Source organism: Amblyomma americanum, chromosome 7 (assembly GCF_052857255.1).
Source record: "Amblyomma americanum isolate KBUSLIRL-KWMA chromosome 7, ASM5285725v1, whole genome shotgun sequence".
NCBI classification, from domain to species: domain Eukaryota; kingdom Metazoa; phylum Arthropoda; class Arachnida; order Ixodida; family Ixodidae; genus Amblyomma; species Amblyomma americanum.
This window is the reverse complement of record NC_135503.1, coordinates 153708875-153735303: the sequence shown is the minus strand read 5'-3', so window position 1 is coordinate 153735303 and position 26429 is coordinate 153708875. Positions and strand designations below refer to the sequence as shown.

The following is a 26429-nucleotide window of genomic DNA, read 5'->3' as shown; positions in this document are numbered from 1 at the left end:
GCATACCGAATTTCTTTTTGCCGATTCGCATCAGGCGACCGAGAGCTCTCTCACCTTTGAGGACTATACTACTTCTGATATGAGGTCGCCAGTCTAGATGAGGGCCGTAAATTACGCGTAGGTACTTTAAGGACTCAACTTGCGGGATTTGGGTGCCACAATACTGTGGACAGATATAATGAGGGGACGCTGGAGGAAAAATGAGAACGGAAGATTTGCGGATTCGTCCCACTTCGTCCCGCAGCACTGTCCGCCCATCGTTGTCTTCTACGTAGCACTAATCCGGTGATTCTGACCCGGAAAAAAAACATTTTTTGCGTGTCTGATAAAAAAAGAAAGCAAATTAAATCAGTCATTACGTGTGTGCCTCATTTCAGTGATTCAAGCATGTAAAATCAGTAAAAAAAGTCTACGCAAAAAACGGGCTTCCGCGCTGAATAATCTAATGTTGTAAAAATTCTCTGTAATTAAAGGGTATTAACCCGGCAACGATATCACGTCATACACTTAAAGTGGAGATTAAGTCCGATTTCACCGATCTCTGTCAGAAGTCTGCTTCAGCTTGAAAACCGAGCCTCCTACCAAAAGCCACGTGCTTGCGCACCTAATTCGCATTTGGCCCATCCACGCCAAAGTGTCTGTCATTGGATTCACGATAAAATGAGCAACTATTGATAGGCTCAGCGTCCAAGCACTCAGTGGTGTTTTGCAGTCATGACATAACGCCTTCCGGGTTGTTCATGCTCTCTTACTCCGGTCAGGAGGCGTAGAAACTTCCCCTTGTTCTGAATTGATGGAACCAGTCCTCCGAGACCTCCGCCACGTAAGCCCAAGCAACTGCTTATGTGCAGGACACCAAGGGACGGCTGTTTTCGCTTGGTCACAATTTATCTCGACTAAGCGAACACCTAGCACATAGAAGGAAAATGCCAGCAGTTCGCGGCCTCTCAGTCTGAGCCTGAGGCTGTATCTCTCTTTTGCGCACTGCACTAGATGCTCGAATCGACCATTTAGTAAATCATTCACCGGACAACAACTTGATAATGTACGGCCTACAGCAACCCTCTGCAGTGGAAACATTTGTTATGGCAGAGAATATTGTCACTCGTCCTTGTCTAGATTAGTTGGCGATAACATTTAACTCCAAATACGTTAACTGCGCCCATCTCCTTGGCTGCCACCCAGCTACACGGAAACATCAACGAACAGTAAGATTGTCATATATTATAAGTAACGAAACTATCTATGTGATGGTGTTCAGTCCAAAAGATTGATTGCAGCACTGACGAAGACAATTCCTGCCCCGTTCAAACCGCCTGCAAACACTTCATAGACTTTGCTAGATCGCACTCTTAATTTTTCCTCCTTTATTGAAGCTCCTACATTAGATCTTAACGATAGTTTACTAATAACACTTGAAACCCTTTTTGAAGAGCTGGCATAACATCAGTTCAAAACTGTCAATCATGCAACCGCTGTTCGCCATCCCTTCGAGCTAGCTTTTCGCTTTCTGTAGTCAACAACATAAGTAGCCGTCGTATCTAACGTGAAAATGTACCCGCTATTTTATCATCGTGTGGCTGCAACATGCTCACACTCGTCGAATCTCGGCCTAGAGACACTTCTATCTGAAATGCCAGATGTTAACCTTTTTTTGGAAACATTGCAAAGTTCTCGAGGAGAAGTTGCTCTCAGTTTCACTAAACAAGATTCACCCTGCTCCAAGATTAGCATCACGACCCAGCTCAGAATGCTGAACTATTCTAAATATCGCAACTGCGTTGGTGCATTATATCGAGTGCGCCACGATGCCCTCAACTGTGTTCTAATGTGTTCAAAAAAATCCCCGAAGGATTTCAAGAACGAAGCGTTTACTCACTGCCATCCACCCAAGCGCTGTGTACGGCTACAAGAAAAAAAGCTGCACAGCTTCCGGAGAAGCCTTGTAGCTGAAGAAAAAAAAAACATTCAACTACGAAGCTATGCATAGCTTTCCTCTGTGATATACAGCTGAAATTTGGTGGGTGCTAATGGGCAATTTCTTCCTTTTTCGTGCCGCCAACCTTGTTTTCAATGTTCACGATATCTCCAAAAACTAGGATACTGTATGATTAACATCCAAATCAATCTTATAATACTACGTTATGGTAACATAGCAGCCTTGTTAACTGGCTCTGTTATAATCCGCCTTATGGTACTAAAATTAAAACAATTGTTTTTTATCGCGACTTAAAAGTGAATTTTAAAATAATGGTGGCTTAAGTTATGCACTTCATTTAAAAACAAAGTTATCTACGAATAAAAACAAGAACACACTTTTATTGGTACATGCAATAGACACGCAGCAAATGTGACAGAAAGTCAATGTCAGCATTCTTTTGGGCTCAAGAAAAAATTTCGTAAATAAATAAGAATCGTGTCTTCAGAAAAAGCAACTTGAAGTAAAGCAGCGCAATCACAACTCCAAAATGCACCTGCTGCATGGTATTCAGCGTCGTTTCCTTTAAACTCCCTTATGAAGCCGCTCATAGCATATTATCTGATCTTACTTTCATTGTTACTTTCGGCAGATGCCCGATAATGTGACCCGTTAAGTCAGATGTGGCCCTCGTAGTTCAGCGCCACATTACAAAATACACTTGGTGTGAGGTGTTGCTCTGCTTAAAATCTGCGTTTTTTTCTGGATTTGGAAGTCAAAGAGCAGTTGCTGTCTTTGCAACGTATTCCAAAAGCAGAATGTAGCTTCCAGCCGTCGTAAACTCTGAAAACGGTTAAGCAAAACAAGTGATGGTGTTCAGTTTTGCATTGTGCTGCCGGAAGACGAGAGGAGAAAGTGACAACGCACCTACGAAGCGAACTAAACGAGCAAGCTCAGTTTGTTGTCTTATTTCCTGATTGCGCTCCGACACAAAAAAACATCGCCAGGGCATCCGAAGCTGGACTATCTAGGAGCAGACGCCTCTTTTTTCAAAAAGCTCGGTCAAATCTATAGGAATGAGACACGTTTTCAGTTTTCGTTTGTTTCAGACCACAAACATTCCGTGCAAGCGATGCCTGCCTCAATCTGCGCCCAGTTTAAACAGCGAATCAGTGCGATTGGCACCCCTTTAAAATATCGCCTAGCGCTCACACGCGCGAACTGTTTGGAGGATATGCTCTTGGGAACCTTTCGCATTAAGTGGAAAAAAGTTTTGTTGGTAAGCCTATTGCCCGATCACCGTTAAAAACCCGGGAAACACAAACAAACGCCTTTTTCTTCCGGCAAAAATACCTTCTAATCATCCCCCGTTAAAAACTGCCACATAGGTGAACACCCTATAGCCGCCACTAAAACGGCCAAGTGCTTTTTATGGAAACTACAGAACAAACGATCTAAACTGTAAAGCTTACGAAGTTCTTGCAGGTGACAAAAGCACAGTTTATGTCCGTCATGTCTCTTGCTAGCGATAACTGTGGACAGGTAAGCGATATTGAAGGTGCCAATATACTTAACACTCTATTTACATAAATGCCTCTACTACACTGCATTCTGGTGGCGTTGCAGTTCTACTTGGAAGTCTGTAGACGTCACCGCAGTCTGGGACAGATGAAATCAAAGCCAAAAACCATCAAATAGCAGATATGCCTCTGCCACGTTTCACCTTTATGCAGTAGCTTATAACAGGCACTAAAACAGCCGGCTGGAAGATGCGGGAGTCATGCCCGTACAAACATTAGGAAACAAAAATTCCCCTAAAAACTATCGCCCGTATCCTTGACCAATACGCGGTGCAAGCTCATGCACCATATCTATCTGTAATTATTGAGTTCTTGGACTCAAATATGTTTTCCATTCCTCATGGCATGAATTTCGCAAGGGCGTGTCACGTGACACTCAGCTGGGCGTTCTTCTGCAGTCTGGAGATCAACCTCGATACTCACCCGCAAACAAAGGCCATCTTTCTTCACTTTATGAACGCATGCAGCAATTTTACCCCAAAAAAAATTTTTCTCAGACACTAATTTAAACTTGAAACATAATATACTTCCATCCATCCAACATTTTGATAGCAATCGTTACCACTTCGCTTCTGTTACCAACATTGCATCAAACCACCCCTACAAGTGGGCCTTGATTCCATTCACGACTTACCCTCACAAATTTTAGGTGAGATTAGTCTGTTTAGAGATGATGCCGTGATTTAAAAACCTGTGAGATCAAGAGCCTTCGTGGAATTACCTCAACAAAATGAAAGCATACAGCAACCAATGGCTAAAGCTGTTTAGCCCAATAAATTTAAAACCATGTTGTTTCATCTTCACCGTAAGCCTCTCATATCCTTTTGTCCCAAATTTGTTTCTAAGAGTAGGGTTATCTGGGTCCCAGGGCACGATTAATATATATTTTGTCGCGTTTCTAACCAATGGCTGTGCTTTCAGAAATATCATATATAGAGAGGATAAAAAAAAATGGTGACACAGAGCGGACAGTCCGAGCCCCTTATTGCTCGAACGTGCGCTTTACATGCCTTGTTAGTAGTGCTAATAAGCGTCTGAAGGTGCTTCACTTGCTCCCGGAATGCACGTCAATCCGATTGCATTTTTGACCGGCACCGCAAAACATGTGCGCACAGACTTGGAGCTTTGGAGAGCTGCTGAAGAAGAAGGAAATGATACTACTTCAACCATACCGACTAGATGGCAGCACGGTTCTGAAAGTAGCTGCGAAAGAGTTTTTCCCGGAACTAAATACTTTTTCTAGACTACAGCCCAAGTGAGTACGTTGTCCAATATATTTTATGCCCCCAGCATTTCACACAATGCTCTAAGTACGAATTGGTCTTTATGGAAGTAAAAAAAGTGAAGCTTTTCCTCTAGCCCACTCTCTTTTAGAGGCAGAGTATGTGGCCCAAGCCGTGAGGTGATTTTGATCACTAAAGAAACGCAGTTCAAACCCTTGCAAACGAAGGCATATACCCACCGCAAAACAGAGTAACTTGATGAAATCAGCAGTAAAATACCCACCGCAAAACAGAGTAACTTGATGAAATCAGCAGTAAAATTCGGCACTGGAGATGTCGAGGTTGGCAAACAGGGGAGACTGAAACCTCGGTTAAAATTATCGTAACTGCTAGAACACCACATGTTTTGGAGATACAATTTGTTTCCGTTTGGCAACGGTAGCTGTGCCGTAGTTTCGGTGACCGAAATCCACAAGAGAGCTTGGGCATTATACCCTGCCCCTAAACGGGAGTGCGATAGAAGACATTTTCTTCCCTGTTTGTTCCCATATAGTGATGGGAGAGCTCGGGAAAAAAACGAAGAATTTTGGAAAAAAAAAACTTTTTCTGGTTTATTGCGAGGGATGGAAAATAGGAGAAAAAACGTGGGTCGGCAGCGGACCCGTAAATGAGGCAGTGGCCATCTATTCCACTGAACATTGAAACTGTGATGGAATGCTGCGTAAAAAAATAGCATACAAGCGTCAAAATAGCATAGCATCCGTAAAAAAAATAGTATCACCTGTCAGTTCCAAAATATTTCCCAGGTAAGCCATTGAGCCACTTTTACCTATCATTTGGTAAGGAAGGCGTAAACGACACATGTTGTGCAGCTCTGTTGTATATGTGAAGGCGACTACATGTGGCCAAAATTTTAAAAAATACTTTTTTATTCAGCTGCTGTTTTCTCGCTACCACGCATCTATGCCGAAATGATTTTTGCTTCTTGAAGAGTCAAAATATTGTGTGCAGTCGTTTTTGGTGTGCAACATTAGAGCAGTCGTTTCTCCTTTCTGAAAAAAAAATTAATAGCAGTTACTGGCGCGGTGGTGATGAACAAAGTATGAATAAATCGGAATGTCATGTGAGAGTCCAATATATTTTTCACGGCTTTTTACAGTTTGGGTCATCACCTTGTCGTATTCAACTCCCGAGAATCGGCCGCTTAGTGGCGACGGTAGCTCGAATGTGAGCCTTCGAAGGTTTCAAGCCAGCATTGGCTTTTAGAAACAAAGCCGCCCCACAAGTGTGCATCATTGAAGTCAGCGCCTCGTGAAAAATATCTTCTGGAAGTCTGGTGCACTATTCTGAAAAGACGTTTCTTAAATGTACACTGATCGTCAAATCCGTTATCGTCCTTCGTATTCTTGGCGCAGTCACCTTTCTACACCACACTGCAGGCTTTTCACATCTTCACTAGACTGGCTTTGGAGAGATTAACTAGACCTTGGAACACCGTCGAGCCACTTTGCGTCCCTTTCAATGCTGCTACGCATGTACCTTCTTTGCTTCGGCATTGCTTTTAGTGAAGACAAAAGTAGCCACTATTAATACCACATGCCACCAAGCAGCAGCCTTTGGAAAGCCAAAGCTCCAGGCAATGATGTGTAAGTGAACAAGAATCCCTGAAAGAGGCTTTTCGTTGTCTTACTTCGGGCGTACCTAGATATAAATTACCTGCATATTTTTGTTTTGAGTATTTTCCATTAATTTCAATATTTCCAGAAAAAACTTTTTCGCCTCCTTTTTTCTGGCATTCAAAACTTTTCTCCCCTATATAGTCTAGTTAGTGCCTAGAGCGTAGTCGCATGCACAGCTCCTATGCGGCCGAAAAAGAATGCTCGCTTCGGCCACTAGATTCGCAATTCGTGTTACTCAAATATTGTCAGCATAATGTCAAATTACGCGATAAATTGTGAAGAGGAATTAGCGTGAGCGGGCAATAAATAGACTTTTGCTCCAATGCTGCTTTCCAAAGGAGAAAGGGCTTATCTTACAACCGGGTCAGCGGGTGCTCGATAAAAAAAAATAAAAGAATCCGCGTTCACCAGTCACTAGAGAAGCAATTTGTAGGCATGTGCAAGGCAACATCAAGAGCATAAATATAGTTTCCTCGCAAGAATAAGATAACTGTCCTCGTCTTTTTTAGTAATATTTCATTCCTTAAATAAAGAATCATATGCGCTCCCGTATGCAGGGCATGTAATGCAAAGGCAAGATAACCGCGGTTCCTTATAGGTAAAGGAGTCAATTCCAAGAGAAGGCAAGCGTAACAGGGGCGGCAGAAAGTTAGGCGGGCGGATGAGATTGAGAAGTTTGCGGGCATACGGTGGGCGCAGCTAGCAAAGGACAGGGTTAATTGGAGATACATGCGAGAAGCCTTTGCCCTGCGGTGGGCGTACTCAGGCTGATGACGATGATGTTGATAAGTACATGAAGACCGCGCATTCAACGAGTTCTCTAGCGCTGTTAAATCGTGGGAAGCGCCTCCGTTAGGGATCTACGAAAAAAAAGCCAGTGCCTCGCCGCTTGTACATAAGTTTCTGGTGATAGCCGCTTTACTGTGCGATGTTCTGTAGTCCTTGTGGCTCCGTTCATCTGAATGCAATGCCCAGTCCTGATCCGGTGCCGACGGGCGTCCTGCTCGGCAGCGCGCGCGGTAGGGTCTTCTGCAGCGACGCCAACTTTCGCGCTGTCGTACTCGAAGGCGGGCGACATGCTCTTCGTCGCAGCCATGTTGGTGGCCATAGCACTAGCGGATGTACCACTGTCAGCACGCTTAACACGTACGCTCGATTGCCCGTCCTGCACTGATATTTCAGCCCCTGAGCGCTGGTCGTTGAGTCCGCGACCACGCTATACATGCTGTGTTTGCGGCGGTTGAAGACAGTTCGTGCCCCAGTTACACCCTAATGTTGTCTCAGACTAAGCGGCCGACGCCCAGCGACGCTAGTGTCAGTGGAAGACCCGAGCTCGAGCGTTAGTGGTACAGCTGCGATCTACGCCGTTTTTTTAACACAATGGCTCTGACGTCATGCTGCGCGCGGCGGGACCATGTGCGCTCTTGGCTGAGGCCACGTGACTCCCACCATCTGTTTTTCCTCAGCTCTATCTGAGGCAGCACCATAGATATGGTGTCGCGCCAGCTGTGCCGTCGGATTACCCTGAAGCTTGGCTCAGGAGAATGGGGAAACTCCATAAAATGCCGCTCGCAGTGAAAAAAGGTCGAGCAAGGCGGCGCCTGCATATATGCGCAACACTGGTGAAGAGCGGAGAGCTGGGCGAGTCAGTACATGATTCTAGAAAGAAAGCCAGCGCAAAGGACGGAGACCGAGAGCAGGAACAACGATAGAGAAGAAAAGCAAAGAATGTAGTGGCATCGCTTCTGCGCACTGGGTATCCGCTGGAAACCTTGCTCGACATTTGCGGTCCTTGACAGTGCTGTAGCCGTTATTACTGGGCGAATCGCAAACGGCGATAACACTCAGAGCACACCGGAGCAAACGCTGATTTCACTAAAAGCTGCAGGGGTCACGCCTACCCACCTACGATGTCTCACATCTCGCATGAAATAAATATTCCTCGAAAGGACTGGCACGTGTAGTATGACTAAGGAATAACAATACTAGTGTACTACTTTATGAGGTGTGCACTCTCTGGGCCGAGCAAACGTATTAGACAGTTTACTTCAATACTTGGATCAAAACTGTACCAAACTGTCATTAAAGCTGCAGCGACGATCGGCTAAGGCATCCTCGAATTCCATTAGCAAGACATGCCAGGTCATTTTTAGATGGCATGAGACTTTGCTGATCAGGACGCCCGTTCATATTTGACGTTTAATGTGCAATGACCTACGTGTTTGGAAAGCGTACTCACCTAAAATCAAAAATGAATGGCGCATAAGAGCTGTTCATAATGTGTGCAGGAGAAGCTTGTAAGCACCTGTTTGCTTTTGTTAGTCGCCCCAGATGCCTGCTGTGAACAAAATGTCATAGCCTTGGAAAAGAAAAAAGTTCAGGCACCTCAGATTGTTTGCACATGTTATAAGCGCAGTTTCTGTAGCAACGCGCCGATTCCACGTACCAAAAGGCGCATCGGAAAGCATCGGCAAGCCAGTGCAATTTTCTTCGTGGCAAGCTACACTGCAAGGCATTACCATAAAAAAAAAAAACGTCGGCTATGGCTGCCTTTTCACGGGAGGACTGGCTGTATCACTGTCGCATCAAGTTTCGCAGCACAGTAAATAACTTTTGATTACATTACTTGCGAACGATGCCGAGGCGATCCCACACACTGCATCGCCAGCTGATGGTTTTAGAAATTCACAGGGGTTCAACCGGCGACGAGATGTAGGCGGTCTTAAACCTCACACAAAGCAACATACGAGCTTATACTTTAAGTAAGTTTTTATCCATTACTTCGTGCCGCCGAATAACGACTCCTCAAGAGTTCACATGAAACACCCGTTGCCAACAAACTGAAAGCGCCTCGCTCGGAAAACAGCTTGCTGTAAAATCATCTTGTTGACAAAACCTCGCCTCTTCTCGCGTTGCACAAGGGTTTAACAGACCACATGCTACACGACTGTTCCTGTACTCCAAGCTCCATCATGCAGGGCTTCTGCAAACATACAGGAAATATAGTGCCAATGGCTGACAGCCAGGGAGGCACCCTAAACCTTACAGGTCACGAAGCTTGAATTCTGAGTGCGACCGAACAATCAGTGCTTACTGCGGTTTTCAACAAACGGTTGCAAGCAATCTAGTGTTGCCAGCAAACTACCGCAGTGGTTTTCGTTCTGCGCAAGAGTTAAACGTAATTCACCGAAGAGGCAGAGTGCACAGACTTGCACAGCTCACGGGTGAAAACTTCCGTAGACATTTTCACAAGAGCAAGCGCCTACACTCTCTTCTTTGTTAAAATCCGGACACTCGGTTCGAGTTGAAAACTTGGTTCACTCGCAAGACACATTACGCTTCTAGGACGACCAAGCCTGTGCACGCACTTCATATAAAGTAGAACTTTTCTGTAGCCACGGTCCGTGCTCACGCCAGCAAAGTTCCGACATATGAGTTGCGCTGTGGCGTTAGAATGACATGTCGCACTACTGCAGTAAGACTGGTCTTAGTCAGCTGGATAGTTTCCAGTATGGCAAGCATAGCGTAATTGTGTCGGCCGCTCTCTCAGCTAGGCCGCTGTCACTATGGAAACGTTAAAAGTAGGGCTGCCAGTAAGATTGACTGACTACCAGTTGGGACGTTTAAAAGGGTATAAACACAAGTAAAACTTTTTGCGGGGCTAGTAGGTGCTTCTTCTCATGGCTAAAAATTAGCGCAACATAAAGCCGTGAGAAACACAGGAAAGGGAAAAGATTCGTCGTTCGCATTTATCACTTTTAGGCCATTTTCGTGTCAAACCTGCTGCTTTTATCGCTTTTGCCGCCCTCTACAACTGTCTGACACTTTCAGTAGCTGATAGGCGCTGTGACTAGGTGCCTATATAATCTGTCTCTTTCAATAAAAGAATCAGTCGTCAGCAGAGTGCTAAACTCCATTTTTCATTTTTGGACGTCTTGATGTTACACTAATTTTTATCCAAGAGTACAGACACAATGTGAATGTATGTTTTCTTCCCCTAAAAGAGGCCCACGGGAGTGGCAGTCACGACGATGTGCTAAATCACCACTACGTGGCGTAAGTAATTAATTACAAATGATTGTGTACCAGCAGCTTCGGTCACGGTCGACGGCAGCGCTGATGTGCACCTTGACGTCACGGCCAGCCTGGGCTCAAATAATACCGATGACGTCGGGGTTGTTCTGAGAACAACCCGACGCCGCGCTAATTGCGGCATATGCGCTGTAACGGCACTCCATGCGGCCGGAAATGCGGAGAGGCCTCCTCGGGCAGCATTAAAATCATATCTTCCCCTCAACACCTGCGACTGAAACTTGCTAGAAGACATCTTCTTATGCCCATACGCCAAATCATTTCGCTCGTTCATGCTCAGGAACGAATGATATCATCATGATGAAGCAGCAGCATTCATTGGCCAGAGTGCAACCAACAAGGGTCAAATTTAGTTAATACTTACGCAGGCTCAAAAGGTGCGCTGTTCCAGTAGCATCCCACTGCGGATGTTTCCAGCTGGGAAGTGAGCTTCCATATGCGGGAATTATAATAAAAACGTTACAGTTTTGTGAACGCAAAGTTACGCGCAATGGAGGCGTGGACGGTTGTCCGTGGCGCTGTTAAAGCACACCGTGATTACAAGGAAAACAAGGGTGGTGAAGAATAGAAAAAATTAAATGCTCTAGCTCATGCCATGAGGTTGGATGGGCTTTGATGAAAAAACCTTAGTTATGGTGACTCTGAGTGAACTAAGAAAAACTTTTGAGGCGATCAAATGGAGAGATGCGGAGGAAATGAGGTACATTATTTTTTTCACTCGCCAATTTATTCTAGTTCTGATTCGATGTCAATTCAGAGTTCGCTACCGTTCACTCCCTTGTCTATTCCAATTCTGATTCTATTCAGCCGCCGCGGTGGCTCAGTGGTTATGGCGCTTGGCTGCTGACCCGGAAGACGTGGGTTTGATCTCGGCCGCGGCGGTCGCATTTGATGGAGGCGAAATTCTAGAGGCCCGTGTAGTGTGCGATGTCAGTGCACGTTAAAGAACCCCAGGTGGTCGAAATTTCCGTAGCCCTTCACTACGGCGTCCCTCATAGCCTCAGTCGCTTTGGGATGTTAAGCTCCCATTAACCATAAACAGTCTGATTCCATTCCAATTTCGAATTCGCTCACGTTCAATCTCCAATCTATTCCAGTTCCGATTACCCGGCTACGCAAAATGTGTCACATCGTTATGTCGTGGCGAGTTCGCACACCCCTACCGGTGCAGTGGCGCAGCGGTTAAGCGATGCGCCACTGCACTGGCAGGTGGCTGTTTCAAATACAGCCACCGGTGGGGCTTGTCAGACTTATGGTGACTTCCAATCGCAGAGTTGGAGCACTTCTGGAGCAACGTTTCCTGCTCTTTTCGGAGCAACTGTATTCCAAACGCAGATCTGAGGCACGGATCGCGTCTTCCAATCGTAGACAGGGAGCTGTTGCCGAGCCGAGATTGCTCCGTGGAGCAGTCGGGACTGCTCCGCCGAAATCGGCGGATCCGGCCGGAAGTTTGCGTGACGTTCTTATTCAGCGGCGCTAGCGGCGCCCTACATGCTCTGGCCTGCATGCTCTGGCCAGAGCAAGTGTACTCCAATCGCAATTTCAGGTCGCGCCCTCTGCGCCGGATTCAGGCGCTCTGTCACAGAGCGTGCAGACCGCTCCGGGCCTGCGATTGGAATTCACCGTTAGGTTGCTCTTCCCGAGCAGTGCGAGAATGAATAGCTCCCGCAAGCCTCAGTTTTTCACAGATAGTCAATTGGAAGAATTTATATTTTGTAGGTAGGCCTACTGCTGTCTGGGTCGTTTCCTCCTTAGTCATTTATGTTTTGGCTGAGTCATTCGTCCAGCGTCTCCCTACTCTCCCCTTTAAATATTAAGGGGGGGGGGGGGGGGAGAAGGGGACGGTTGACAGGTGGCAGATGAAGAGAGGCAAATCTCCCCAAACGCCACCCTGCAGGTGGACGCTTCACACAGACTCCACCGGACCGTTTTCGCCTTCATGGCCTTCGTAATGCCATCTCATTAGGATAACGGCCTACCAGAGCCACTGATTAGAAGTGTTTCGAGAAACGTATAGCAACCCTGAATTCACCTGATTCAGCATGTCTCCACTACAGCTTTTAAGTGCCAGCGGACAGAAGAAACTAAAGGTGGCGCTGGTGCATCAAGGGGGCGCTTGCCGCTCGGGTCGCTGACCACTATAGACGGTTTCGAGAGGGAAATCGGAAGAACCGGACAGAGGTCACCTATGCGGCTGAAAAACGCAAAATGCCGTTCATATCTCCATTAATAGGCGCGATGGGGATCAGTGCATAATTTCACTTTTTTTAAGTAATAAAACTGGACGTCTGCCGAAAGGCAAGATTCATAACAACGGGTGAGAGTCCCAGCTATCGACTGTCCAGCTAGTTGGGGATATAGAGAAATTAGTGCCGCACTTTGTTACGCCTTCATTATCGGCCCTCTGGTTACAAAGTAGTGTGGAAGGCAGAAAAATAATCACCATTTAGATGAACTTTGGTGCTTCAAAACCATGCACGGCGACTGCACAGACAATGTCCTGCGGAGCAAGAGCGATAAGAAAATATGTGTAAACGGTTTTATGGCTGCATACTGCATGTAAAGCAGAAAAAATGCGCTCCTACGGGTGTCAATCCGGCGCCGTTAATGAGCCTGCGCAGTTTCCACTCAAACTCCTTGCGCTTGATTCGAGTTCGAAATTTGGTTGGCGATAAAGCGGCAGGTCGGAACAAGCGAATAGAGATTATTTGATTTCCATCTGCCATCTTCTCTTCACGACCCTCCTAGCGCACATCCTTTCACGTGGCTAATAATGGCGCAATTGCAGAAGTACCGTTTTCGTCATTTCCTCAAATTTCCTTGTTGACACGTAATTCACTTGAGACATATAAAAGCCTGTTCGTTCCAAAGGCTTTGTCTTAAGTAATGTGTCGTATTATATGGTGTGCAATAATATGTTTAGCTTTCGCATGCTATTTGAATAATGCGAATTTCCGGTTGCACTTTTCTGTAGAGTCGCACTGTACAAATTGCTAAAAATTAGCTGCGGTTCAACTACTGTTGATCCTGGTTAGAGAGCGAAAGCTGCGGTGTATCGGAGGGGCCTTAGCGTCTCTAGCGTAGCGTACGTTCAGGACAACTGCCAGCACCGGAGCTCGTCGAAACGACTGCGTCTTCATTTCCGTCCATGTCGCCCGTTCATGAACGTACAGTAAATGACTCGAAGCTACGTTTCTCAGACATCAATGCATTCACTGGACGCGCCCCATCTGCTGCACCATCGCCGTACATTGCGTGTTGGGGTTTCAGTGGGCGCCGCATGATGGCACTACGACTGCTCGCCATGCACGAAGGAAATTCGCCTAAAGCGTACTTCGCTACTCGCTTCTCTGGAGATCTGTAATTTTCGTGCTCATGATAAAGTTATTCATCCTGTTCTCAGTACATATCTGGAACATACGTTTTTGAAACATTTGTACATTCAGTAGACGCGCCTTCATTCACTTCCAAGAGCCAAACGGTCGTGCAGATGGTGCACCAGCTGAAAGACACTTACGAAGACAGTGACTGTCAACCGGACTGGCTCCGGTTATTGATGTCTTGTCTTTTCTTGCATTCGTTTTATTTAACCTATGTTAAGGTGTGCGTTTTAGTAGTGTGGCGTGGTGCTTCCTTTAACTTGTTCGACTACTGGCTAATTTCTTTGTAAATAATGTATACAGCTCTTTCCTGCATATGAATGCGTGCAATAAATGCCAGGCTGAAAAAAGATGGTCGTGCCGGAGTGGGAGCGTCCCCGTCTCGATTGCCGGAGGTAAGGGTTCGATTCGCACCTACAGCACATTTTTCTACTGTTTTTTTATTAATATCGAGGCCGCTTCAAGATCGTTACTGCGCCGTTGAAGGTCATTCGTGCAGAAACAGCGAAATCGGCGCCGCTAGGCTAGTAAAGCCTTCGCTTTAAAAAGAACCGTAGAATGCGCGAAACCACAAAGAAGTTCGATGTTGAGGACAGTGACCTAAGCCAATTTCAGTAACACACAAGTTCCAGTCGCCGACTTTTTGTACCTCCACTCAGTGCACGAAAATTCTTCTGCATCATAAATAAGTAATCGAACAAAGTTATATTTCACCGCCGGGGAAGGCAACCGCTCGGCGAAATAAAACTGACATTAGGTGAAATTTTGTTGCTCTGCTGACTTCCTTATGGTTAACCTCTGCTGGTCACTTAGACTTAATGATCAGAAATTTCTTTCAATACAGAGTTACCACAGGTCTCTTAGTGTTGATTTTTAGCAAATTGGGTTTTGGTTGACTGACATGTGTCCTCAAGTAGAGTTTTCCGACATGAGACCTGAGCTCCGGGTGTGACCAAGTAGTAAGCGATATTTTTTTCCAAGGAAAAAAACTTTGACCAGACATTGTTAAGTTCATCGGGCGCTCCACGGGGCATGATAGCAGCATAACAAGTTGTCGGGTTTAGCAGCCTTCACCGCCTTCCGAGAGCAAGTGCGTTTCGGCACTTGCTGAATGGCAGCTCGTTTGGTCCTTTTCATTTTCTCATTTAAACACTCAATATACAAAATACCAGGTTAATTTGCACTGACAGACAAGTGCATGCAGAGTATATAAAGCATATGCGGACAGTCATGCCCAGTCATGTCACGAAAGCCCTGCAGCAGGCAAAAGGTTGATGCGGTTCATGCAGCATGCAGATGGTGCAAATGTCCAAGAAAAAGAAGACTTGGTAGTGACAGTTAATACGGGAGCTGGCAGCGCAAGCCACCACAGTAAAGCTACCGACCAAGCGAGCAGATGGCCCTCGTAAGTGCCCTTTGCGAGCCACGTAATCCATGCCACTTCCAAGCCGGCCTTCAGGCGCGACACCCTACACATTAACAGGTGCTCACTACTAACACAGAACGGCGCCAGCTGATGTGCATCGAGAGCTCAGCCATGACTATAGGTATTGAGGTTGCGGTCTTCAACAGAGACCTTTTATCCCTTTTCTCTTCTTCTGCGATGTGTGCGGGAAAAATTACACGTCTCCCCATTAAACATTTATAGGTTTTTTTTTTTATGCACAAGCGTTTAGTAAAACGTTTGAGAAAATGCTGCGGTGAAAACTACCTCTGAGCAGGAAAAAGCGGAGGGGAGAGCAGTACGCCAAATCGCAAGCACGATTTCCTCATTCAGTGGCGAAGCACAGGATTTCTCCTGAGCGCCCGACACTGGGATATTGGAAGACAGTGTCAAACTCTGTTAAATCGATATTTATTGCCTTCGAGCTCGCATATGGCGACGGTTTGACGTGCAAAAGCCCCTATATAGCCAATTTTCGCTTATAAGGTTGCGCACAATGCTCATGCCAAAGGCTCTGATTTAGGACAACACAAAAGCAAAAGTCTACGAAGAGACAAAAACTGCACGCAAATACCGTTACCCACCTGGCTTCTCCACACATTTCAGTAATCAAACTTCGGCAAAATGCTGTTTCATACTACCAGTCAAATGCCGAAGTATGGAGATGCCGAAATAAGAGTTGGCGTAACCGCCATGCAAAAACATTGCTGCCTTATTCATTGAATAAGCTATGCAGTTTTAAGCAGACTTGCCGAGGATTTGCTGCAAAACGCAGCACTGTGGCTACTTCGAACTATCAACCAATATCCGCTATTCCTATGCATTGCATTCCTGACTGCCCTGACAAATCGTTAGTTCGTTTATTCGGAAAGACTGAGAACAACCTTATTCTCAGACGAAAACGGCAGCCAGCATGCCAGAATGTTGGCAAAACCACCAAGCAATATTGCTTTGATAAGACTATCAGGCAAGCTCGGGAACTTCTGTGCTTGCTTCTGCTGAATTAAGTGCTCACTTAGAAGCAAGAGACCTTGGTCGGATACAAATCAAGGATGCAGCGGCGAACGCCCCTCAAAGGAGGTCCTCCAGCCAATGGCGTCGACCGGTTCTCATGACCTCGCGGCTGCTGTGGAGCAGAGGCTAGGACGGAAAGGGAAGGAGACGGCCTTTTTACCCCGCGTCACGGGAAGTGGGTGAAAGGGGAAAGTTCCTTCTTGATTAACGCGACGTGATGAGAATCGGCCGACGCCACTGGCTGGAGAGCCTCCTTTGAGGGGAAAATGCCGCTGTCTTCTTGACTTGTATTCTACTGTAGCGTTTCTTTCTTTTGAAAGTCTGTCTTCCTTCTCCTGACGCCGCCGAGCATTCCAGTCGTGTTTCCTTTCCTCTTTACGCAGTCCATCATCAAATTCATCAAGAGGAGATAACGCTAAAAAAGACGTTTCTTGCCTGCAAACCTGCGAATCTGCACTCGCGCGGGATCTGCATCTGGCAACGGCGTGCGTTCGGAATACGCTCAGCGTTGTTGTGGTGGCAACGTGTGCAATCTGAGTGGGTGGAATGTGCGTCTGGAAGAGTGTGCCTGTGTCCAACCTGTATCTGGAGCCGACCTAAAGCCAGGCGACAGGGCTAGGAACGGCGGGTTGGTGAATTCTTTCTGCAGCAACACGCAGAGGCCGAAAGGAGTGGTCCCGTCTTCGGCGCAGCAATCTGCTCGGAGCAGGGAACACGAAAAGCACTCAGGGATCCGCAGCAGGAAACACTGCAAGAAGACACTTGCTCCAAGCACCACCAACATGCAACACGTACCCCCCGGACAATGAGGCACACAAAAAACAACGCAAGCACCACCACACCGAGCACAAGTAGGCGAGCATGCAGCCGCCATGCCACGATGAGAAGCCCGCCAAACACATCAGCGTAAGAAAGCACACACAGCCACGTTACGCAGGCGGTCTCAGCTACCGCCCCAGAAATACTCATTCTGCTCTGGTTGTGAATGAGTCTGTAAAAAAGGCAGAGGTTACAATGAAACGTGCGCCTAGACTCTATGGCTCTCCTTCATCATTCTTCTTGTACGTTAATGGCACTTCTTTGTCGCCCATCATTATCGGTGCAACACACATATCTACATATTTATTTTTTGAAAATACTGTTACTATTTGAATCGTTGTACAAATGAAGCCAGGACAGCAGGTAGAACACAAAAAGGGAGGAGGCATGTACTCGGTGAGGGCATCTTAAGAACAATGCCCAGGAGTGTTGCAAAGCTTTAAGCTGGTAAGTATCGCACAGAGCTTTGTTGTCGTATTCCTTTTGTCGCTGTGCATGGGCAAACACTGGTGGGGCGCACATGGAAATAGCATGCCAATAAAAGTCCTGTAGCTTTCATTCAAGTTAATGCACATAAAAGCACTCTCCAAATTCTACTCACAGCGGAAGTAGAGTTAACTGCTGAAAAAATTTTCACACAAATTACTACTGAAACGCTTAGTAACAATACACAGAACACGCATCGTTCGTCTCCTTAAATAGCCCGCGCCACTTGATTTAAGAGACAACACCAAGCAGCACTAAGTAAAGCCTTATACCAGCAGCACTCAAAAGTAGCCCCTACATGTATCCTGGGACATCCCTTGTGTTCCTGCAGAGAAACTGTGATCAGTGCCCGTAAGCATGCAGAGATGTGAAGGCCCTGCCAGCGTACTTGAAAGCCAAGCTTTACATTTTTACCCACCGAGGATAATGTAAGCCCGTTTAGATAACTACAGCTCTAATCCCTTTTTGTCTCTGCTGGTCTTTGATTGAGGAAGTAGCGATGCTCCAAAGTTACCTTTTGTCTCCGTATATTTAGATGGCTTGTTTTAAATCCTTGAATACGCGTTAGTAGAAAAGCGAATAAATCTAATACATAGCATTTTAACACACTTAAATTTCGCTATCACAAATCAGAGCGACACGCAGCTACCGGTTAAAAAATCCATATCAGTTTTCAAAATTTCTTAAATTCGATTTCTGTAGGTGTTTCAGTATAGCCAATTCTGTTTACCTGGGCGCAAAACGAAAATTCAGACGCGGCCACATCCATATCGCACGGCCTCACTCGCAGCCCTCACTTGCTGCCTGCAAACTGCTCTTTTTCCCCTCGCCGCAACCAGGGGGCCACAGAAGAGCACGTGGCACGCTCTCCGCAGAGTGGCGCCCCGCTGTGGGTGTAGATGCTAGCGCTGCCCGCGCAACTGGTTTCGGTTTTCCATTAGCAGAGATCCTGAATTTTTCGCATTACGGCGTCGACAAGAATAAAGGTACTGATATGGCTATTATCCGCAATAAGCTCGAAATAAAAACTGGTGCATAAAAATTACAGTAAAAAAAAACAACCGTTTAGATTAGTTTACCAGCTTACTAGTAGAGCCGTCAAAGCTGTCTCCTTATATCTGCAATAGGTCACACTGCTGGTCCGAAAGAAATACACCCTTTTAAACAAAAAATTCTACTTTTAAACACTAGTAATGATTTTCACTAAAACAGCCGGCATATGAAATGGAAATGCTGCTCGCTCATCACACTCCGCACATTTACATTACCTGCCGATTTTCACAGAACCCTCATGTCGAAAATTAAACATTCCCGTCATAACATTTACTGAGACACTGCCACATTCTTCAGTCCAATTAGTGTACCACGACAGACTGATAGCAGGTGTGCTTTATTTCGTACTCTGGACGCTGTTCTTTCTTGCCCCTTACATTAGCGCCAAGAGGAAGTTACCTGGGAGCGCATTCAGTCCTAATCTACTGAATTACACATTTTAGCTTCTATGAACAAAACTGCACACTGAAAAATAGAGCATACACATCAAGGAGACGTGAGTGTAAAACATGCAAATGAAGGACTATCTCATTTTTAATGGAATAAAATAGACTCGCATGACCACTCTGCTTGAAAAAGAAACCCCTGGGACGTGATGACTGCCGACGCAAAAGTGGTGGCATGCCACCGAATTCTAGGCAAGCCGGGCTTTGTACCACATCTTTAGGAGAAACACAGGGCAGTGTCTCCTGTAACCCTCGCGTATACTCACGCACCTCCATTTTAGTATAGCAAGGAAGAGCTATTGAGAAACTGTAAGCAGTGAAGAAGTAAAAAAAACGTACAACTTGTTGATGATACCGGCTCTCTGGCCCTGAACTGGAAAAAGCACTTCCCGTCTACTAATGAGTGGCGCCATTTACAAAGCTGCTTAGAGGCACAACTACCTGTTATTAACGGCTTCCACAACGTCACCTCTAAGTCGTGCGGCATGTGGCGCTTCTACGGGAAAAATCGGTAACCTTCGCTAGAAATAAAAGCAGCTATGTCTCGATATCTCGCCGAACTCATGTTCGAAAAGTATTTCACTTTTACGTAATTGCGCTTAAACGTCTACAAAGCGTTTACGTGCCTGCCCAAATTAAGTGTGGTTTGGGTGGAAAAACAAGTTTGGTGAAGATTCTGCAGGCACAATTGCTCTTTTCAACCGGCTGCAATTAGAACAACAACCGAGCTTTCTAAACATGAATTTCGCGTCCGTCGAAATAAGCAGGAAAATTGTACGAAATTTGCAATTTCAGAAAGGCGTTACACAAGATAAGTTTATAAGTCAATGGATTAAGCCCGTACCGCATTCGTGGCTCCATATACGAGTGGCCTGACGCTGTAAAGTGCACATGCACATGGCGGTAGCAAAAGTCTCGCGTTTGCTACCACCACCTGTTTTGCTCTGATGTCACCAGACGTCCAACCCTTCCTTCCGTCACATGCTTTTTCTTTTGTAGATTTTTAATAATCAAGTTCATACGTCACTTGGCGGCAAAACAAGTGAGCCGCAGTGAGTGTATCCGGACGTCATGGCAACGCAACCGCCGTCTCGAAGTTGTCGCTACCTTATCACTGTGATCATCCGCTTGATACGCTGGCCATAGGCTGTACCCTTTGAGAAAAGGTCACCGATATTGTTTCCTGCGCCTTCGTATCCGTGTGGATATCTCGCTTTGGTTGCCCCAGCACCGCGGCAAGAACACACGGTCTGCCTTGTTTGCTTGCCTCACCAGCTTTCTCGACGCCAAGCACTGCCGCACAACTGCGTACAACCCATGACCCAACGGCATGGAGGAACGGCTTTACCGCAGACCGAAGTCCACCCTATATATACACCCAGCTGAATCATTTCTCCTTTGCTATGCAGGTACTGGTGGGCCAGTTGATTCGATATCATTACAGATAGGCGCCCCCCCCCCCCCCCCGAAAAAAAAAACGCCAGATGAAGGCAGTTCTTCTTCCGTTTGTTTTTCGCGTTTTTGTAATAAAGCGTCCGTTTGGTTGGCACCTTATTCCTTGCGCTGCATCGTTTAAGGGCCGTCCTGCGAGAACACGTCCAGTGTTCTGCGGCTGAACTCGTTTGCGGTGCTGCCCTGCGCCTCCCCGGAGATTTGCTCCCGTCAGAAAAACTAACAGCCCAGCCACAAAAGCATGTGGAGCGATTAGCGGACTGCGTTATAAACGTACGGCCCGTTCCGCTTCGCTCTTCCCGCCACGACACCATCTCTGTGTACCCCGCAACCTCCAAGCATGTTTTACATCGGCGCGGCGCCGTCCGGGCACCACTAGCCCCGGCCTAGGACGAAATATTCCGAGTTATTCCGAGCAAAACCGCCACCTTGCTCCATAATGGCAGGGACGAGGCAGACGCAGCTTGAACCGCCTCGCGCTGCCAAGACTGACTTGGGCACCATACCATCCGCCGCGTCTGACGCCCCGTTGCCCCCGCCCGCGTCTCCAGCTCCCTCTGTTGGGTTTGTTATGCGCTCTCCTTGGGCTGCACAACATATTCAAGCGCGGTCGGACGCTGACAAAAATAAAAGTATCGCTTCTTTTAACTTCGCGCACGAGACTTGCAACCAGAAAACTGAACACAGATGCTTTTCCACAAAACACAGCTGCGAGAAGAAACGGTACTGCAAAGAAATTGTCTATGCAACCATAATCAGTTTAATTTACTGTACCTGTACAGGACTCCGAGGCAATAATTAGCTTTAGTAATAAACCTTATTTCGTCAATAATAGCATCTTTATAATTTCTGAATAACAACTGGATCGTGCTGTCAGAGCACTGGTTTTATGCAAGGCCTAGCACTACGGCCCGCGTCTGTTTTACCAGTGCTTGCGGCCAAATATACGAAGAAAGGGCAAGTTAACTCATCTTACATGTGCAAGATCCTGCCGTTTGAAAATAACGCTAGGTTTCACAGCGCACACACATGAACAGGAAATTCAAAATTTCTGAACGTTTAGGAGGTTGAAATAGAAGAGTGAAACTCCGCTAAAAACAGAATCGAACAGAAAATACAATTTCCAAATATATCAAGTTTCGAATATTTTTAGACTCCTAATAAAAGCTAAACCAGTACTGAGCTATATGGAGTCGTGTATGTGCGAATAATTTTGCAGCATACTAGCCTAGACATTGAACTTGGACTATAAATGAAATCTGCCACCATTTGTGTTATCTGAAAGGGCATGCCACACATATATCAAGTCACTAAAAGTACAAATCATAGAAAGATATCTTTAGTTCAAACGGGGATTCAGAATTTCGTGACGTCATGCTACAGATATAGACAAATGGTTTTTGTAGCAAAAGAAAATTTCAAGAAACAGACGTCCCCGAGTTAGGCATAGTCACACCCATCTGCAGAGATTCTTTAGATCAGAAAAAAAAAAACATGCGAATAAATACTGCACACAACCTGTTGCTCGACGAAAATTTTTTTGGTGGCGGGGAGCATGTCTTTTTTTTTTCAGTGAGGAAATCGCTCTCAGTTTAGAAACCACATCGCGTGCAAGTCCCTTCTCGCATTTGATTTCAAACTTAGTTTGGTTTCTGTAGTAAGCTCTGTACTTTGACGGCTACAAGGTCTGAAGAATCTCTCCTCTGGCATAGTTGCGCAGCCGAAGAAATAAACTCCTTTGAAAGCGTAAATGTTTGAAAATGTATCGAGGCTTATGCATTAATATATCTGGCAATTTACATCCGTTTTCAAATCCCACTCTCTTCAGAGGAAAAATGGCCACTGTAAGCAAAATGGTATCGCCGTCAGTAAACGATGTGTGAGGAAAAAATTACGGAGGTGCACAATTAGGGGTAGAAGAACGCTGCACCGTTATCGTGAGAAAAAAGAAAACTGGTATTATTCCCACAGACAGTGATTTCGTAACTATATAAAAAAATTAAAGTTGGAGCAGCACGCAGTGCATGTGATTTGTGAGTGAGCGCTGTGTTGTGCCCCTGCCTGTGACCGTCTTCTGCGTCCCGTTCGTTCTCGCGTGAGCAGCAAGGGAAACCACAAGATCAGTCCCTGTGGAGGCCATGGCTACAGAAAGCCAGCAGCGTCACCACTGGCGGCGGTGCCTCCGACGACTGCAGCCGCGCCGCCACCACGGACTGCAGCGCGAAGAGCCCTAACAGGATGAAATGGCCTTTACGCGGTATTCTTTGACTTACCAAATGGTGTATGTTACATTTCACTCACTGCGCCAACTTTGTGTACACTTCTGATGGACTGCTGTGCTGCTTTTGCCAAACTAAACAAACCAGGGGCTGTGGCCTGGTCTAGCTGCCTGCGAGCTGCTTTTTTCCTCCCGCCCTCCCATCTAATATTTGTGGTGGAACATAATTCATAACTGCTATTATAAAAAAAAATTTGTTTAGCGCACGCCATGAATATGCGCGTCATTGACGGAAACCCGCGGGTTGAGCCACTCACCGTCCGAGTTTCGCTTCGAGGCATCGGAGATGTCTCTGGCGACGCTGTCCTCGCTGAAGCTGGCCGGAAGCCTCCCCGAGTGCATGACGTTGTCCGCGCTCGCGTTGGAGTCGCAGTGGTAGCGAGTGCGGGACATCGGGGAATGCAGGTGCGACGGAGTGGCGGGCTGTCGGTGCCGACGGATCGTGGACAGCCTGCTCACGAAAGACGTGTTGTGCTTGAACCTGCGCTTGCCACCCATCGAGAACGAAATATCAGCCACCTGTCCAACGAATGCCGCCGACACACGGATCACGCATTACCAAGTTCAGTGCACCGAATGAAAAACGCCGCGCATAAATTAAAAGCATGAAGTCCTTTAACTCCCGTCCTTGCCATTGTCAGCCGAGGATCGCGTCGAAACGGAATGAAATTGCCGTACTAACTACTTTTATATAAGCAGTACAAACGCGTGAGCGTTAGGAACTGGACCCACAACCTCGCCATTTCAAAAAAGATAAAAACTGACTACTGTGCCTCATTGCTCGCGGGTAGCGCATGCAGTTTCAATGTTGTTTCTCACAACTAAAATTCACAAAAAAAGCTTTCAAACCACAACCTAATGTCTAAAACTTTATTTGCCAACGATTCTTTCATCTTATTTGAGAGTACTTAAAAAAAACTGCGCTTATTTTCTTTCAATGAAGAAGAGGCGGCAGCCAATCACAACGCCTCTGGCTACAGGGCAGTGCGGTCGTGACCTCTTCTGTCGCAGCGCCAGCACCGCAACATGAAAGAAATGTGCACGGCCGCCTACGCCACATATTAAAAGGCAATAATGCGCATTGTTGTGCCCCGTCACAGCGTTTATTGGCTCTGCGCCTGTCCGCTTTCTTCCTTCATAGTTATGACTACTTTGTGGTCAGCCAAATGCTTAGATATAGAGAAGCCTCATGCTCTGCCGTCAGCTGCGGCGTGGGGTGTAGGCAAAAAGTCAGCATGCCTACACTGCACTAACCGACACTGCCTTCGAAACCAACACGCGTGTGCGAATGCACCCGAGCATGCGCGTCCCTTGGGGCTAATTAAGAACGTTTACGTTTATGCCCGGAGAGTAGTCCTGCAATTTTCAACTTGTTTGCAAAACCGAACTACCGGTCGCAGCGCTGAATTGGCTTCCTTCTCCGCTTCTATTATTTGGCAGCAAGCAACGGAGTGGCTACGGCGGGCAACTACTTTGGCTACGTAAATGAAATCGAGAGAGCGCGAGGTATGGAAAGTAATCGTCTACAGTTTCTCGATTTCCAGGCCGAATCGGCGTACGGGATTGCTAGCGCAAGGAGGTGGACGACGCCATGGACTAACCTAATGAGCTTTTTCGCATGATGAGCCTTGTGATGCACTTCTTGCTTTGTCCGGAGATCATGGGAAACCTCTGGACTCTTAGCTCACACAGCTGCTTTGAAAAAAGTAAATGCGATTTTTCCGTTCTTTGGAAACTGAGCGATTTCCCAGTGAACTTATGAAGAAAACGACTTCTGGCAGCAGTCGAGGACTCACTTCACCGCATATGTATGGAGGTCTGCAAGAATACACGATCTCTGTTTGCTGTACTAGTTTGAGCAGAGCTGCACGCGCGTACACATAGACGTTTTCCTCGAGCTTAAAACGAAAACTACATTCACAATGTTGAGCTAAACGTTTCCCCATTCTGATTCGTATTTTAAATTTTGCATATTTGTACTTGGCTTGGTCAGAATAACGTTTGCTGTGGTATTTTCTGTGTTGGCCAGCCTCTCGTAAACCTGCAATGGAAAAATTCGTGTAATCTGGGAAATAACATTGCCACGCGACGTTTCCGAGACCCTAGCAACGCTCAGTCTCTTTCCAGGACAAGTGTTCAAATTAGATACTTGTTGAAACTCATGAAAGTGAACAAAAAAGGAGAAACCTACGGCTCGTACTATATTACCCGTGTCTGATATTCCTTCCAAAGTCGTGCTTAGCGGCTTGCTGTGAACACTGAAGGTGACTGGAAAATACTATTTTGTCGTTTCTGCTCAAAAATATTCTCGGCACGTAGTCCGGGTTACGAGCATCTGCAGACGGCCCTCCTGCTTTCAATTTAGGAGCACTCACCCACGGAATATCGCGTCTTAACTTCTCACGTTCAGAGTACGACAAAAAACACGGAACAGTTGGCCACGCGACCGAAAAGCAACTATGAGGATTAAGAGACGGCCACGAACTGATCGGATTTTCATGCAGACGCGCATTGCTGGCTGCGAAGCCGATCGTTCACCATACTTGTCCCGCTCGACGGCCGCTGTCCCTCGCTTTCGCCCTTGTATGAACGCAACCAGTGAAGTTGTTGAAACTTATGCTGCTTCCTTTCTTGAGTCTTGCGGTTCGACCAATCACTCCACAATTTTTCGGACTATCGAAAATTAGGGTCAATAGCACGCAAGCAACGCACCCTTAATGCGGAAAGTCCCAGGCGCCGTCCGCCAGCGCCACCGCATCTCCATGACGTCACGGCCTGACGCTTCTCTATTGGCGTAGCCGCTTTTACATCGCCGTCCGCGCTCGACAACTGACCGATGCAAGGGTTCTATATTGTCGACTGCCTCAGATTGGTCTCGAGAGGGAAGTCCTCAGATTTGACGCCGAGAACGAACTGCTTCTGATTCAAGACGCTGAGCACGCCACCGGGGACACCTGCCGAAGCGTGACCGAAAAAGGCGATGGAGGACATGATCACTTTCAGGATGTTTTGCCGACGGACGTTTAGCGGCAGTTTCTTTCGATCACACGCCTCCTGCCCGGCGATGACGGCGAGGGTAACACGAGGGGCGCATGGCTCTGCCTCGCACGCTCCTCTCAGTGCAACCCTCTCTATCGCACTCCCCTCCTCCGCACTCATTGCGCCAACTGGACGATTCAGAGGGAACTACGCATTAAAAGCTAACATTGCAATAATGAGGCTAAGATACTGTGCAAGGAACAATAATGGTGCAGCGCACCTGGAATCATGGCAATAAATACGTTGCCACGGCGTATTTTTTGTGGTGCTGCAAGGCGGTATAACAGTATATTGAATGAATTGGGACCTACCGCAAGCTAGAGTACCAAGTTTTCCCGAAAGAAAGGGTCACAATATAAGGAAGTCTGGGATGCACGGCAGATAAATGGACTAGCCTCCGACGTTCACATTGCTGACCGTAGACTCCACCATCAAACAGCGACTCGCGCTGAATTCATGCGGTTGTAGTGTGTGCGCCAAGCGGACGTCAAATAGCAGGCAGTATACACTTCCCCTTGGATACACT

At 46.6% G+C, this 26429-nt stretch overlaps 1 protein-coding gene across 1 annotated transcript in view; it reads right to left on the bottom strand.

The window, feature by feature from the left end:
* LOC144096694 (potassium voltage-gated channel subfamily KQT member 1-like) overlaps positions 1-26429 on the bottom strand; it is a 372193-nt gene that overhangs the window by 63002 nt on the left and 282762 nt on the right. Inside the window, exon 9 of the mRNA XM_077629534.1 lies at positions 23122-23345. Coding sequence (XP_077485660.1) covers positions 23122-23345 — 224 coding nt within the window. The remainder of the gene's footprint in view (positions 1-23121; positions 23346-26429) is intronic.